This window comes from Lasioglossum baleicum, chromosome 7 (genome assembly GCF_051020765.1).
Source record: "Lasioglossum baleicum chromosome 7, iyLasBale1, whole genome shotgun sequence".
Classification (NCBI taxonomy): Eukaryota; Metazoa; Arthropoda; class Insecta; order Hymenoptera; family Halictidae; genus Lasioglossum; species Lasioglossum baleicum.
The window spans coordinates 10,585,426-10,603,188 of NC_134935.1; the positions used below are offsets into that span (position 1 = coordinate 10,585,426).

A 17,763-nucleotide genomic window follows, 5' to 3' on the forward strand; every position below is an offset into this window, starting at 1 on the left:
GAGAAGTAGCACGAAAAGGTGGGGTTGTATTAGGCATAAATTACTCCACTTGGGTGCAAAGTCTCGTAATTTTTGGAATTTATGGGTTCGATAGCATCCGTTGTTAGTCCTCCACCGTGTATAGTCAGCGAGTCTGTATAGTCCTCACGACAATGTTCATCTCGAGAAATGTTTCCGAGGACGGTTCCGTACATTTATCACGGGGTTAGGATAGGATACCACTCAGCGGAAGATTAATCTATATCAGACGCATCGTTCGCAGATCTAATTTCGCAAAAAATCGACCGGCTAGGTCGAAACTTTCATAAAATCGAGGAACCCGGAACTCCACTTAAAAGCTTGCTCGGAGACTTTAATAGAACAACACGGTTTGAAAGGCCATTAATTTTCGGCGAACTCGGGATCATGGTTTTCGGCCGTTCGATATCTGCTCGCTCGTGAAAAAAGATAAAGAAGAAGTAAAAATGAAAGAGGAGGTCTGGCGGTGTATATACACGCGTTCCAGTAATCGCGGATCATCGTCCTGCGCGAGCCAAGAAATTAGAATGATGGCATCATCGATTCCATTCCGGAGGGGTCGTGAAATTTTACGACGGACCTCGTGGACCGTCGCGTCGTCGGCCGGGCGAAAATATAATTGGAACGTTCGCCGTTGTAAAAACGGAACGGCGGATTTTTTAGCGGAGACGATAAATTTTCGCGCTCCTGTCAACCTTTCTCCGCCCACCAAAGATCTCCCGTGGTCGTTACACCATGAATTACAGCGTGATCGTACGTGCAATCCGATCTTTAGAAGAAAGACCGTACTTTTTCGGGCTTTAATACTTAATGAGATTGATTGAATACCTGAAATTGATACCGGCCAGCTTTTTTACCACGCTTATATTGGCTTGCCGAGTTGTCGTTGTATGCGTCAAATCTTGTAATCGAATTTTAAATCACTTTCCGATGAGCTAGAGACTTGAAACTTTAACCATAGCTCAGAACTGGATGACAATGCGATATTAAAAAACAAATTTAAAAAAAAACTGTGCGTCTAGGAGAAAAACATTTTAATATTAACCGTTACATCTCGCCGCACGACGCTCGATAGTACGTCATCGCGTTCAGCGATCCCCATTCCGCGCGCCAGCGCTCCCTACTCCACTACCCGTTCCCATCCCGACTCATCCCCACTCCACTGACCCACTTCGCACCGAAGGAGCTTAGTGTGGTGTTCCGTTCATTCAGTTCCATTTCGGACAATTTCGGACTCCATCAAGAGACGTCGTCTCTCGGACTCATCCCCTCATTCATTCTCGCGTATTTCCGTATCTTGCGTTTCTATATATATATATATCTTACTATTTCATACCAGTATTACTATATCATGCGTTCCATTTAAAAAAGACTAAAAAGTAGAAAATAAAAAATTTATAAAAAAACTTTTTAAAAAGTTTGTTTTTTAGACATTAGCGACTGTAAATAAAAGCGTGGAGCGCCCACGAATAAGTTTAGCGCTCCACGCTTTTATTTACGGTCACTAATGCCTAAAAATATTATTTTCTCCTTTTTAGTGCATTTTAATATATGCGTGGTTTTGAAAGTTCTTTTATATATATTTTTTTTTACTTTGTGTTGTTAGTCTCTAGAATAATAACTAAACTACGGATTTTGTATGTTTATGGAAAAAATGAATAGGTCGAATACAAAACTGAACAATACATTACACAAATTTAAGGAACTGTTTTTGTTTAATTTCGGTTTCAGACAATTAATGTGGACAATTCTGATTTTGGAGAAAGATCCTCATTCTATTTATAGTAGAATTGAGTAGGGAGAAAATTATTTCGAGTCATATTATTTCCAACCTATTATTTATAATCTAATTAAGAGAACAAATCAATTTCTTCGTATCTTCTATTTGTTGGTGGATGCAGATATAATTTTAATTTTGTACAAAACTGAGTGGAAAGTAAATTACTTTCCGTTTTTCTACTGTTTGGTGGAATCGAGGTAGGAATATTGTCATTTGCATAAAGATCCACGGTTCTAGATATGCAATCTCTTACCCGGCATTCAGTGAAATCGTGAAAATCCGATTTTGAAGCGTTCCTATGAAATTAGGTGCCAGTTATTTCGACTGGCCGGTAGTTTCAGAGTTGATGCCTCTTTTATATACAATTCCGCGTCCACTTTGCCGCGGTGGACATTTCTGTTATCGCGGAAGCGACGGATTTTTAACGGCTTGGTCAAACTCTCCGTCGAATGAAGTTCATCGGACCATGCGTGAATGTATTAATAAAACGTTGCTTGTGTGTTTAGCGCGGGCACACTCGCCGGTTAAATATTGGACATTTAAATAACGACGTGGAGATTTTTTCCACCTTTCCTCTTCTACCGGTGTTCTCGTTTACAAAAAGGCTCGAGAACCACGACACTCGACCGGGCTGTTCCACTACACCGGAATGAACCATAAATCCCTGGCACCCGGTCTACCGTTTTGTTAATGTAAAATGAATTACACACGACGAACGGTATCGTGGCGATGCTCAGTCCTCCGCTGGAACTCAACCACTGAAAAACCTCGAAATCTTTGAAATCCTAATCGAAAAAAACGTTCAGCTACTGTAACTATCTGGAACATTTCCGCCATATGTAATAATATGAAAAAATTATGTTTTGTGTCGCAAACATTTTTTATATGGGTGAGGGCATTTCCAGAATTTCATAAAATGTTACATAAAAATGCATTGAACTTCATACGTCCTAGATTCGGTAGGTAACGAGATATTATCGAAATCATTTCCGATTTTGAAATATACATATACTTTGGATCTACGAAAAACGAATATCCCTCCAAAAAATAGTAGAACTACACGATCTAAGAAACAACACGGACCCGAGGGTTTTTCTTAGATCGAGGATTTACTGTACATGTACGTACATACCTGGATAATAGGTGCTCGAACTGATGTCCCTCAAAACTTGAATATGGTAAATATATGAAATATATATCAATTGTGTTTTATTCGTAGACGACATACGAGGTATACCAGTCGGTAGGGAACATAGAATTGGATAAAAGGGTGACGATTACAAGCAGACTGCGGATTTTATGCATTTGTGACAGAAATGAATGGATAAAATTTTTACAATGGAACGATTACAAGAATTTTAGAACATACATGTTATCTCCGACTTATTAAAATTAATAAAGAGAAACACTTTTTGCGGAATCGAAAATGCGGCACGGGTTCCTGTCGTCCGATCGCTTCAGAATGTTGCAAAAATCATCTCCTCACCGAGTCCCACGATTTAGGGGAGTAAGGCCAGAAAAAATCGAAAGCACCATCCTAGTGTACAACATGCGTCGAAAGTGGAAAGTCTAAATTCGGCTTTAGTCCGCGGTGCACATCGCGGAATAAAGATGAACGGTGAACATTTCTCATTGGTGAAACTCGCAGGCCGCATACATTTCGCATGGCCCGTGTTTGCGTATTCGCTGTAACGAATGTATCCGCACGGTGATCCACGCAACTTGGCAACGATCGGCCGTGTTCCGCTGGACCAGAAGATTATGCGGGGACGCAGCCGGGGTCCAGGTTGAAAAATCACCAAAGTTCGGGCGAGTGGCCAGGAAAACTTGAGCCGGTGTTTCCCCGGGCAAGCGGCGGGCCCTGGGCGAAACCCGGTCGACGTTACACACGCATACGAACGCATCGACTTCCGGTGGAAATGCGCGAATGTCTCCGGCCTCAGAAATCCACGGAATAAATGGAGTGCCGGCAGCTCGGATAGAATCGCTCGCAATTTTCGGTTGCTCGATACGCGTCGTTGTAAGCTCGGTCCTTATCACGTTCGAAAGCTCCATCGTCCTTCGGCAACCTGCGACAGAGTGACAATAGGTTAAAGACTGAAACTGTTGTAAATATTACTAGGAATAACTACTATATAGAGTGTAAGAACATGATCTCTTCAAGGGCTGATCGTATATGGTCTTTGCAAATTGCATGTCGCGATCACTATGCGTGATTCAGCACATACGCCTACATTACAATTGGATTGTGCCCATACTGACAAATGTGCCCATAGTGAAAAATGTCTAAAGTAGAAAATGCCTAAAGTAGAAATTTTCCACATTGGGAAGTGCCCACAGTAAAAGTGTCTAATCTGGAAAACGTCCACACTTGAAAATGGTCACACTGGAAAATGCCCAAAGTAAAAATTTTCCACGATGGGAAGTGCCCACAGTAAAAGTGTCTAATCTGGAAAACGTCCACACTTGAAAATGATCACACTGGAAAAAGCCCACAATAGAAAATGTCTGAAGTAGTAAGTGCCCACAGTAGAAAATGTCTGAAGTAGTAAGTGCCCACAGTAGAAAATGTGTAAAATTGAAAATGCCGTCAGTAGAAAATGTATAAAGTAGAAAATGCCTGAAGTAAAAGATTTCCCACTGGGAAATGCCCGCACTAGAAAATAACCTCACCGGAAAATGCCCGCACTAGAAAATGACCACACTGGAAAATGCCCACAGTAGAAAATGTCTAAAGTAAAAATTGTCCACACTACAATATGCTCACACTAGAAAATGCTCACAATAGAAAATGTCTGAAGTGCCCACAGTAAAAAATACCCACAGTAGAAATGTCCAAAGTAGAAATGCTCACAATAAAAAATGTTCACACTGGAAATGCCTACAGTAAAAAATGCCTACACTGCAAAATGCCCACACTAGAAAATGTCCAAATCGGCAAATCCCCACATCTGCAAATGCCCAGATTGGTGAATGTGAGAAAATAGTTTGAAATTACGATTTCCTTAGTTGAAGCACTTTGATCTTTTACATAACAGTTTTAAACAATTATTTTCGGCACCGTTCCTGGTGTAACGACAAGCCTTCCTAATTTTCGAACCAACAGAAACAGCCGGACGAACTGATACAAAAACTATGTACGCTATGAAATTTTTAATTTCGTCATTCCAACGAAGTCGGAGGCGTTATATAACGCAACACAGTCTGCTGATGAACAGAGCTTCAACGACACACCAGGCAAAAAGTTGTAAAATTACGATGTTTCGGTTAATTGTAATATTGCGTGAAGTTTATTTCTCATCTCCCACATTCAGTGCTGTTTTTATCCCGCTGATACAATTCAGGATGAATACAGAGGAACCTTGTATCAAATATTTGCTTGAAAAAAAACATCATGCGTTACATTTTATTAAAATCGGTCTGGGTTATACTTTTCTATATGTCGCGAGTGAACTGGGAAGTATAATCAGAAATATTGGCTAGTGACTTCATCTAACAGTCCTTTTCCGATGTTTATTAAACTTTGGACATCTGAAAAATAGCTAGAAACAAAAGATACGTATCATGAAAGGGTGAACTTTATTATACAAAAATGGTATTGTCATATCTTTTCATTTTTGCGTCTAGTGACAATTAACTCTATAATATAACGTTGATATTGCTGTAATACCGAAATGAAGTGTATATTTATTCGCAAGTGAAAAATATGGGAATAAGAAATAAAAATATATTAGTAGTAATATTATAAAAATGTAACTAAAAATTCACTCTAATCCGACACAAATGTAATTAACCTTCACTAATTCGTAAAAATAATCAAGTGTAAACGTCGACTGTTGGGGGTCAGGATGAGTCTACAAATTTTTCTGGTAAATGTTTGTCAATATAAATTTCATAAAAATAGGCGAGACTGGATGCTGTTCTCCGCTGCAAAATATTGCTGTCGATGAACATCGGTGTCTGGTTCCGGTGAATTTTTGTCTGTCGAAAGGACGCGCGTGAAACTTGTGATTTCGGTGTGACCCGAAAATGGGAAGCCGGAAATACGCGGATTGGGGTATCGCTTCGTCAAACGATGCGAATTCGTTTCGAGATTCAAGGGTAGCCTCGATATCTCTGTGCCGTTGGCTCGAACGGGCCGCTGCAGGCGGATTTCTTCTCCCCTGAAACGAGAGCCGCCTTTTACCTTCTAAAATTCAACGGCGTGGCACTTCGAGCCGTTTAACAATTCATTGGAACAACAAGCGATTGTTCGACGCAACGGCGACTTGAATGATTCATCTGGGACAGCTCGATCGGTTAACCCCGGGCGCAGTCAGTTGGTTACACGGGCCTGTCACTAATAATTTAATTGTTTCGCTTGATTAATTCCCTCGATTCATCGTCCCCCTCTAATTGCCTAGTTGTTCGAATTAGTTAACATATTGTCTGTTGCGGCGCGCGTCCCGCTGAATGCACACCGGAGACCAAGATACGGAAAAAGCCAACGCGGGGGCAGTGGGACCTGAATTAATTAATTTCTTTAGGACGATACTATACAATTTAAATGAACTTAGAGCGATATATTCTTCTGCAGAGTTGAGTTATTTAGGAGACACGAAAGAGTCACTTCACTTTAATTGGAAGAAATGGGAAGTCTTGTCTTGCTTCAATCATTTTAATTATAAAAACGTTACAACAAAATGTGACCCAATCACAAGATGCGAGTTTCATGCATCATTTAAACTCCGTGCCGTTAGAATTCAAGAAGTACTTCCTCTCCTTTTCCTCGAATGCAGATGACCTCATATGCAGATGGTTGCACTCGTCTCTACAGAGGCTATCGTATAGGGGAGGAAAAAAATATGCCGTTACATTGAAAAAGAGCAGGGCGATCTTCATATCTCCTAAGCGACCACACCCACAACGAAAATGTTCTCATCATATAATGGTTCTCCGCAAACAATACATTTCTTGTTTCAAAAAATCTAGTCCATCTTGGATTAAATACATTTGTGTCAGACATAAGATGTGCTGATGAGGCACAAATGGCACTTTTCGATTTTGGTGACTTTCATGTGTGATACCTGGGTTAGACTACTCTATAGATTCGTGACGTCACTCAGGTTCTGACTGTAGCATTGTCACAACTACTATCCCAGACTCGATCTCGCAACGCTGCCGTAGAGGTTCACGGTTCTGATATGCAACGTAGATCATATATATTTACAGATCCGGCTTTAGGTAATTACCTTGAAGCCAAGAATAAATTATCTACGAGATGACGTAGCTTTGACAAGCGCGTTTTCAGGGAAAAGTAGTGGTGTACTCACGTGAAAATCGCGTGCAGCAGTTCTTGCACGAGGGTCCGTTTCCCGTGGTCCGCAGGGTCTCTTTGGGCCGCCTCGCAGAGCGCCCTCATCACGCAGGCTCTGCCATCGATGCCGGTGCTGTCGATAAAGTTTAATTTAAAACAGTTCCCCGGCCCGTAAACTTTGATGACGGGACGCGGCTTAAGCGAGCTTCCTGCGGTCGAAACAATTACCGGCGACTCGAGCAGCATTCCCGGGCGCAATCGCGTTTAACTTTAACTACGCCGGTCGGATGATGCGTATAACACGTTGTTGTTCGCCGGGCTGTTTCCGGCCCGGAAACTTTCGGTAAGAAGTCTCGGCCAGTGGACCAAAGAGAGACGGGAAAGACAGCAAGAATGAGAGAGTGGTTGAGAGAGTGAGAGAGAGAGGGAGAAGTAGAGACAGGGATTCGAAACGACGGTCCCTGGACGACTACGATGCTGGAGATCGCTCGGTTTCCTGTCGGTGGACGCGTCTACCGTGAAAATAGAGCGCGAAGAGTGTTCTCTGTCGGTGGCGGGCTCTCCGAGAGAGCAGCGCGCCGAAGAATGCCAATCGAGGGTTTCCAGCCGCGCCAGGATTGTTAATTAAATTCCTCCGCGGACGATTATGTCCGGAAAAATCCGGGTCTGTCCGTGGTATCGTTAACCAGCGACACTCTGTTGAATCAAGTGCTCCCTCTCGTCAACGGGAATTCCTTCTTTTTTTCGATACTCGACCCTGCCGATGCTCTGTTTACTTTTAACGCCGAACGTTACCGGCCACTAAACACTGACTGACGCGTGTTGCTCTAGACAGTTCTTTTTTGTTTTATTAGACTAGTTATTGTTAGACAGTTGATTTTATGCATTTATGGGAAAATGGCAAATCGCTTAAAAGACTTTAAAGATATCTATATAATATTTTCATTGAAATAATAATAGATGCAAGCAATTTGTATTTTGCTTAAAAATCCGCAGTTATTATGCGCGCTTGGATAAATAAATTTATTCGATCATTCCCCATGAAAAGACCTTTGTAACTTCAATAGTTATAAAATGTACAAAGTGAACGGTATAACTGCATTACCTCTTAAATGTCTTTTATGATAGAAAACAATTTAAGGAAATTATTTCTATCGATCAGTCAATTTTGTGAGGAACAGAAGCTTTCTATTAACGTCATGTTTTCATATGATTGTCGATATTTTTTAAAAACATATTTTGTCATTATCGTAATAGCTGCGATTACGATTAGTTCAATCATCTATGACACATGATCTTTACGTTCAATCAAACGTTCAAAACGTTCAATCAAACATTCGAGAATGTTTAGGGATAAATAGTAATTTATGTCGATAATTAAGCTGCTGCAATTTTCTAAAAAATGTGGACGTCAATCTACTCCGGTTCACTTCGCAGGATGAAGCTGTTATTTACATTACCCTTTAAAAGTTGCTTTTTTTAAAACGCTTTCGTAGTAAAAAGCTGACGGAAACCTGGAGATGGATATTCCCCGGAAATTTTACAGATTAAAACTTTTTTACTACTCGTATCACCTAACTTACAGCGATGTTTTACCGTGAAATTTCGATAACTTTTTGCTATTGGACTTTCGTTGGCGCTCACATTTATGTTTCAACAAGATCCACAGTTTTTTTGACGGAACATTATGCTTGAACTCGTCAGACGTGATCGAGTCAGGGTGAGGCATCTAACTTGATCAGCTCGAATATCGTCTAGATTATGCTTGGACAAAAATAATTTTTCTACTTTGGTTTTTTCAAGAATGCACTGATTTAGTGTGATATCATACCTATACAGGGTGTTCGACTACAGGCCACGACAATATAAAGAATGAAAAAATTCCGATTTCTGCTTTGTCTTTCAGTTATCAACAATTTAAAATATCCCCGAAACGCGGCAATCCGACCAACAGAGGTGTACACGTTACGTACGTCAGGCGCGCGCAATGGTCATGTATCAAGTGACAAATATGTAACGTACACCACTGTCGATCGGGTTACAGCATTTTACGGGGATCATTAACTGTTACTAAAAATTGCCCACACTGGAAAATGCCCACAGTAGAAAATGTCTGAAGTAGTAAGTGTCCACAGTAGAAAATGTCTAAAGTAGAAAATGTCGACAGTAGAAAATGCGTGAAGTAGAAAATTTCCCACTGGTAAATGCCCACACTAGAAAATAACCACACTGGAAAATGCCCACACTAGAAATGTCTAAAGTAAAAATTGTCTGCTCTACAAAATGCTCACACGGGAAAATGCTCACAATAGAAAATGTCTGTGGTGGTAAGTGCCCACAGTAGAAAATGTGTAAAATAGAAAATGCCTCAAGTGACAAATATGTAACGTACACCACTGTCGATCGGGTTACAGCATTTTACGGGGATCTTTAATTGTTAGTAACCAAAAAGCAATTTTTTAATTCTTTATTTTTATCTTGTATTGTCATGGAGAACGACCCCTTAATTTTTCTCCCACCTGTAGTCGAACAGCCTGTATTTCACGCTTCTACCCGAATAATTTCAACCCCCGCTGTACCTCATTTCAAATTTCCACAAACGCCACAATGCGCGGCGCCGAGAGCATGTTAGGCGAGTTACCAAGTAGTTGCGTGTTTATTGAATATCCTCCGTTTTCGTATGGGTAATACCTAATTCGATTCGTGGCCGGAAATATGAATCGCGGCGAGGGTTCTGAAGTAAGAGGGAAACTTTGCACAAGGTGATTCGAGGGAAGAGGGTGAGAATGCGTTCTCGCGTTGAAAAATGTTGAAGGTATTATAGTTCGGTGCGCGGAATTAGATTTCCATTCGTCGGAGCTGGCATACTTGCAATTACCCTCAGAATCCGTCATTGGCCTACGTCAGGGGGAAGGGGGTGCGTGCTCCGTTCGTATAATACTTCCTGTCGTGTCACCCGGTATAACGCGGCTGAATCGAACCCGGCGTCTTCCTGTTTCGTTATTCTCACACGTTTCGCATGAAAATTCCTGTGCCTGACCCGCATTTGCATGTGCCGGCGAGGATGGGGGCAGAAAGGGGTCCATTTGCATGTTACACCACGCCTCGGAACCGAATGAAAGCGAGCTTTCGCGGCGCCGTGAGAAGAGAGGGGGTGAGATCCGGCGAAAACAAAAAGCACTGGTAAACGGGAACAATGGAAGAAAAGAAATTGAAATTCTTGCGTCTTCTTTGCAGTTTGACACTCCATTTCCTACGTAATTTGCGACCCGCGAATAAGGAAAACACGCCCGCGAAAGGTCGCCGGTAATACTTCGTTTCAAGTTCACTCAACGGCCGTCTAAACGGCAGGACGCGGTTGGTCGCGATTCGAAACTACTGTGTTCTCATTCATATGGAAAAAAGAATTTTTTATTGTATATCGCCAACTTAGAAATGTAAAATAATTTGTTGTTATTTAGATACCGGGTTAATTATCGTCTATATTAGTTATAAAAAAAGTACACCACAATTTATATATTTATTATTATACTTTTTTCTAGAAATGTATTATATTTTGAGTTGTGCTCTTTTCTTATGCATTTATGTCAAAGATGAATACGTCAATTACACAACTCAAGCTCCATCAGAAGGGTTTAAGAATGCTGTCATATTATTTTCGACTTCAAGGTCATTAAAAGAGAAAAGATAAATAATTTTATATGACCTCAGAAAAATCCGCAGTTCAATCTAAACTAATAAAGAGACGAGATCGAATCAAAGTTTTTCCTATAAAAATTTTGTATGAACCGCGTAATTATTGTGCGTAAGTATAGTGTAAGCTTTTGTGTTATTGTATTAATTTACTGATTGAACTCCTGCTCTACTTTGTAGATGTTTAATAGAAAATTGCCTTCGTTATTACATGCTGTGTTATTACACACGGAAATAGTTCCGTTTTTGTGAGCTTAAATCTTCGCCGGCAAAATAAACTGCATGTCCTAGTTTCAGTCCTTGTATCAGGTGTTAAAGTAAAGTTTCGGGTGCACCACACCCTGCCGCGATGTTATGTAAACTACATACTTACAGTGGTATCAAGTTGGATAAAAAAGTCCTCTTATTTCTCTTTAACGTGTAAGACTTTCTTATTAAGAAAAAGACCAAAAACTCTTCGAGAGAGGGAATAATGAAAATGTGCTTGCAAGCGGCCAGAAAATTCTTGAACGTAACAGTTCAATTAACTTTAATTTATCCAATTGAAATTCAATCTTTACCCACTGTAAAAAATGCGAGGAGACTTTTCTACCAACCTGATATAGTGATTCAAGTAGTAGAGGTCAATGGTATACGAGGCACGTGAACCTGTTTTGGTAACTTTTGATTCTCTCCTTAATTCAATTAATGATTCTTGTATAACTTATTTATTTCTACAAAAGGCATATTTTAAATTGTGTTTAAAAAGTTAAAAATTTGTGACCGTAACTTTTGTCTTCGAAATTCCACGAACTAATTATTCTGAACGTCTCAAAAGAAAAATCAAGTGTTTTGGACTTTGAAAAGGAGATATTAATTTGTTAAATAGTGTCCACTTAATTTGAAGACTTCGAACGGTCTGTGCCCTTTTCAGTTGATCTGAATGGAATGTCAGAAAATTTCGGAATTATTTCTACGTATTTTATAGAGACGTTCTACTGTGCGACGATGGGATAAGATTGCAGCGGGAGTATTTACGGGGAACAGATTCACTTACGACTGCAGTAGAGCTTCTATTTTCGGGTATAGGACGCTCCTGCTCCTGCGATGAAGCAATTCCGATATTTTGTTGTCGACTTTGCTCGGCAGCTCCCAGGCCAAAGCGACCGTCGTGCCCATCACCACGTCGTTCTCTCTAGCGTACGTTCCGACCGTCAGGCAAAACACCAGCTGGCATGGACAGAAAACGTTCGATACATTCCTGTTCGATCAATCGTGTCGAATAAAATGTACATTTGATTCCGTTCCGAGCTATCGCTACCGAACGAGAGGCTGTCGTCGCGTCCGATCGTCAAATTAATCGCGGGACAGAGACGCGGAAGCAATAAGTCGGTTGGATTAACATGCGTGGCTCGTTTTATTAAACACATTGTTCGCCGCGCGTAATGCGATCACCAGAGTCCGGATATATTTATGCGCAAATGAAAATGTTCTACCTCGATTCCAACAAACCGGCTCGACATGGAAATTGATTCTCTTCTTTAATCATTTTAATGGGCTGAAATGAACCCATTGCCACTACGACTTATTTTTAGAACTTTGTCATCCACAATTTTTTAGACGAAACAGGAAGTTTATATTTATCATATGCCAACACTGAAATCGATTTTTAATTTTATTTCATTAATAGAATTTACAGTAAGTGTACAATAAAAAATGTGAATTCCAATTAAAAAATTCAAAGTTCATCTTGATGGGCCTTTTCAAGATCAGCTCAAGGTCCAATAAATAGCATAACGTGTTCCTCGCGAAACTTCTAATTCTAATACGTTTTTTCTACGGGTGTGCGACCCGAGCCCATCATTTCGCATCACATCGTTCATATTTTTCGAGATACATATTTGCCATCAGAGTATAAAATATAAGACGGAGAATTAACAAAGAAAAAGAAAATGGAGCCGCGAAAATAATTGGAAAAGAGGAACGTTGAGGCTGTTACCTGCAGGTTGCTGCCTTCCGGGAAAATCAAGTACCTCTTTGGTCGGGATAGTGTCCTCGGCGGCGTGTCGATCGGATTCTCGCTCGCGTAGATCATCAGGAAATCGAAGCATGCGAGAACCAGGGATAGAAGTCGAACGTCTGGCATCCCTTCGCCAAAGACTTTCCGATTTCATACGTTCGCGTGTACCTGTGTCACGATCTGTTCCGCGAACGCCTCGGAAGAGAGAGAGAGAGAGAGAGAGCGTTCTGGCGGTAGAACTGGCTCCGGACACGTTTGATTTCGTCGCCGGGAAACGTCACCGGATCGGAAGATGAATCAAGAGTGATTCGAACACCGCTGGAATGGGTTACATACTAAACCACAAGTCCCATGAACGATGTATGAGGAATAGTTTCGAGGGCTGAGGTAACGGGAACGAGTCGCGTTGTTCCATGGCTCTAATCGCCAGCCAGACGATGATCTCGATAATTTCTTTGACAAACAAAACAGTCGCCGATCCTGCCCGTCTCTCGTGCTCGTGCTGGTCGAGACGACACTGTACTGCTTTCTTAATTAGGGGATATACATCGTTATTATCACATACTGCGAATTCTTATACAAAAGAAAAATTGTCTGTTGCCTATAGACAGCGGATTTTATGCATTTAAATGAGTAGGTGTAATTTAAAACAGTCATAACATTAGAAGAATTTAAAAATACCATTACATTATTGTCACCCAGTAAATCAATTTTTATTTCACTTCAGTTTGTTGCAAATCAGGTAAGAGAAAATGTTATTTTGCATAATGATCCGCTGTCTCGTTATCTATTACCTCGAATAACTATTAAACCATGTACTTCATAAAATTTTAAAACGTGGAATTTAAATGATTTTGAAAGGCACTTTCCATACAGTAAGTGTTTTTCAAGGTCATTTCAAGGTCACCTCGATTTTTCAAAATTGCAACCAAGAGAGCATCGTTGACTCTTTCAAACTTTTTAAAATTATTTTATTCTTGTCATCAGTTTTTTTTAAAGATGTTTGTTCCGTTTACTGTCAAAGGGTTAAATTCTCAATTCCTTTTAACCTCAAATCGCCTTTTTTTTGCTTGAATCATTAGTAGTATGTACACACAAATTACAGCTCTGAACTTTCAGGCAGAAAGTCGAACTATGTAGATGTAGTTCATGAAACAGCAGTGCATTGGCCGCAAACTTTAGACGCGTATTTCTCGAAACCACTTATTTGGGATCGACTTGCGCGAAAACACTATTGGACGAATGGAAATGTTCTGATACGTACAGGTATGGTTAACTAACGTTGATGGAGCCCCAAACATTCATATTAAAATAAAGGAAATGAAACTTGTAAATTTAACCTGTATAAGACACTTCATCCTTACACAAAAGATTTGCAAATTCATACAGCAAGAGATTAATTTAACGAAGAAGTCTCTCACTCTGTCATGCCATACTACTCATAGTTTCACGATTTTTTTCATCATTAAAAATCCACGTAGTTAAGGTTAAAAGGTTAATGAATGATCCGAGATAAAACACTGTCAGCGCGTGGCGTGGTTCTAGGGTTCCGTTCAACTCGTGCATCAATCGTCGATAGCATAAATAGCCCTTTAACAGGATTATTTGAGAGTTTAAGGTTTCCGGCGGGCAGCACGAAGTCGGGAAAATCGGAAGGTTGTACCGGTGATTTGCATAGGTACGGCCTCCTTCTTGGAAACGAGCCCTAATGTCCTAAAATCGATGAACTTTTCCGTAGAAATGATTCTGAATGCCGCAGTGATTGTCCGAGCAGCAGAGCGGCAGAGCGGACGCCCACTTTGGTGATTAGCCAAAATTCCCCTGACGTATTTGTGTGTTTGCATGCGTCCGCGCTCCACCGCAGCGTTTAACAATTTAGCGAAGAAAGGATCGGCCAAGCGATAAACTATTTATTAGCGAGACAGAAAAATTGGCCACCGACTAGACCGTTTGTCCCCTTTTTTGTCGCGCGTTCGCCCGGCGCTTAATCCAGAACGTCTGTCCTGACTTCGGCATGTACATGTCTGATGCCATTAATTAGTCACAAAGATCGTATCCAATCGCGCAATCTCAAGGAAAAGATAAAGTGTTATGCAGCACAATCCGACGATCTTTTATTCAATCAAGTCCAGCCAATCATCTTCTTAGACAGCTCCCGGTTTCTAGGCCACCGCGCCGCACGGTGGGGTGAACTAGTTATTAAGGAGTGCAAACGTCTGGGTGTTAATAATAATGAACAAATTTTTATTAGACGTGTACCATACATATACTTAATAGATATTACACATATTTCTGAGATTGTTTTTCTGTAAAAAATAAGACACTGTAATCTCGAGTAAATTAAATTCATACAGACTTAATAAGAGACCCTACTCCACTGGTTGTACCAAATACTGGGACACCCTGTAGACGTCATTCGTGCATGAGAAAAGTGACACAATTCAAAATATATATCTAAAAAAAACTATAATAACAAACATATTTAAACATATTTAAGTAATAAATAAATGTGTGATTTTAATTGCAAATAATAACTAAACTTTTTATTTAAATAAATTATTATTTCTTATTTGCAAATAAAAGATTATTTATTATTTGAATTGAGGTGGAAATCAAATAAATACTTTTTGGTCTTCTCTTATTTCGTGTACATATTTTGTATATACAATGAACACCTGCTGCCTATAAAAAAAAATACAATTTAATTAATTATTCGTCAGTACAAGTAACAACTGAAATTATATTTGTAAATACAATTAACTTTATTATTTTAAATAATTCATTTAGACTTGCTCAAATAATGAATATTGTTATTTAAATTTTTATTGAAATAATTATTCATTTATTGCCCAACACTGGGTGTACTTCATAATAAATGTACATGACATCAACCCAGTATCTAAATAATAACAAATTATTTTACATTTCTAAGTTGGTGATACACAATAAAAAAAAATTGGCGATTTTAGGTAATTTCCAAATCGCTCTCCTGTAAAATTTCCTTTTTTTGACTAATGTCACTTTTCATACGAGTGAATGACATATGAAACTTTACTGTTGATTTTCAAGAGATTGGTTAATTTGTTACCTACGGGTTTCTTAGAGAGCTTTGAAAATGTACTCATTCTTGCGGAAAATTTTTTTTATAAATCTCCACAGATCCAGAAATGTAGAATCACCCTATGACGTCCACGACACATATTTTGTATACATCCTGTTGCGAGGAGTCGGACTCCAAAGACGCTGTTCCGGATAAATGAAGTCCCATTGTACTTTTCAATAACGCTTCGACTCTTCCGTAAGTGTTCGATTACCGAATGACTCGAAAGAATTGCATCAATCCCACCACTAAATTGAACTCGTACCGTAAGTCGCGCGGTATGAAAACTCGCCGTTTCAAAGGGGTTTGAAGATAGCTCGACATTAAATCTAGCCGAAAAGTGGTCGGTGTTGTGCCGTGTTGCGAAATGCATGGCATCCTTTAACCGTCGTTCGCGCTCGCCAGGACAGGTTGATCTAACTGTTCCCGGGAATCTCGTTCCTCGAAAGGGTCGCGCGGCACGGAATACGGGTCACGAATGAAACTGCAAAATAAATGAACGTCCGGGGGACGAACGGGGGGGGGGGCGCGGCAGCAGTGGCGAAACCGTACTGGACAAACGTAACGTAACGCGGCCGACAGCCTTCCTCATTGTACATTTAAATGCGCGCTTATATTAATTCATACTGTCTTCGCCCGGCTAGAACGTAACCGTTCCGGGAAAAATCGGGCCGGGATAGAGATGACGCGAAAAAAACCGCGCGAGAAGACAGAGACACAGAAGAAGAGAGCGGGGACAGAGCTCTTTTTCACCGGGCGACACTTATTTCCTCATTTCGCAGCCCATAGCGGTGGAACGAGCGTCTGTTAATTGCATATGGGAGTTGCCCGCGGATGCTCGCGTTGTCCCCACCTGCACACGCTGTCTGGCAAGAAAACCGCGGAACATTCTAAATTAATGCTTTTCGTTAACGCGTAGCCGCCGTGGATGCAATTATAACCGTTCTGTCGTGGAATGTGACCAGGGTGTCGTCCGTGTTGCTGGGAAATCCGGAGGATAACGCGCAAGCGCGACGCCAAGCATTTCGCTCATGCCAGCTGTCCACCCGACCGGGCTTATTCCAGACGAGGTGTGGACGCAAAATGCCCTGTGGGGCACGAGGCCGGCTCCGCCGATATATTCAGAGCAAACCAAGCCGCGCCCAGAAGTAACAAAGTGTGTACTTTGTTAATAGTAAGAAAATATAGGACAAAGTATATTTGTTAAAAGTAACAAAGTGATAGCAATTAAGATTTACATGTTTACAATTTATTTTCACATTGCAACTGAAATATGTATACACTATTTCAGGTTTTGTTTAATAACATAACAGGGTTGGTCACCGCATATTACCACTATTTTTCCGGAGGTGGACGTCATTGACTTTTTTAAGAACTTTTTGTTATTCGACCACTTAATGTGCATGTTGATGTTGTCTACATGAAAGTGTTGACCTACTGATTCATGTGGGAAAATCATTTTTTAAAGAGATATGGGAGCCTCAATCAGATTGAAAATAATATAAAAGTATTTTAGAATTCGTCTCATGTTTTCAATGTTTTAAATTACACCTACTGATTGTTGTCATAAAAGCAATAAAATCCTCAGTCTAATGATGAACAACACGGATACAAATACAGTATTTGTCATAATTCTATCAAAAACCCCTCAACTTAATTAAACTTGTAGGTTTGTAAGGGTGTATAAAAAGTAATGGTCATCCCTTCTAGGGGTGAATCTACACCTCCGGGTCGGTGGAGATTTGTAAGAGAAACTTGCCGCAAAATTGTTTGTAACAAAGAAAATTGTTGGTAAAGTTGATTTTTACATCAACACCTTCTACTTATCAAGAAGAGTAAAAGTTTGAAAGAAGCCACATGTCGCAAAGAAGTCGTTA

The 17,763-nt window shown here is 40.3% G+C and overlaps 1 protein-coding gene across 1 annotated transcript; it reads right to left on the reverse strand.

Moving 5' to 3' along the window:
* Positions 1–2,699: 2,699 nt before the first annotated feature.
* LOC143210457 (uncharacterized) lies at positions 2,700–13,140 on the reverse strand. The gene is made up of 4 exons (XM_076427352.1): positions 12,766–13,140; positions 11,824–11,996; positions 7,111–7,227; positions 2,700–3,867 (listed from the first exon to the last, which is right to left on the reverse strand). The coding sequence occupies exons 1-4, from the start codon at positions 12,910–12,912 to the stop codon at positions 3,738–3,740; spliced, it is 567 nt and encodes a 188-aa protein (XP_076283467.1). The 5' UTR covers positions 12,913–13,140; the 3' UTR covers positions 2,700–3,737.
* Between the last annotated feature and the right edge of the window lie 4,623 nt (positions 13,141–17,763).

Bases quoted from the DNA above. Each gene is read 5' to 3' on its own strand.
- LOC143210457 (XM_076427352.1), bottom strand. From the start codon at position 12,912: ATGCCAGACGTTCGACTTCTATCCCTGGTTCTCGCATGCTTCGATTTC. The intron at 11,997-12,765 runs GTAACAGCCTCA...TGTCCATGCCAG, and splicing joins CGGAAGGCAGCAACCTGCAG to CTGGTGTTTTGCCTGACGGT. The intron at 3,868-7,110 runs GTGAGTACACCA...ACTCTGTCGCAG, and splicing joins CTGCTGCACGCGATTTTCAC to GTTGCCGAAGGACGATGGAG.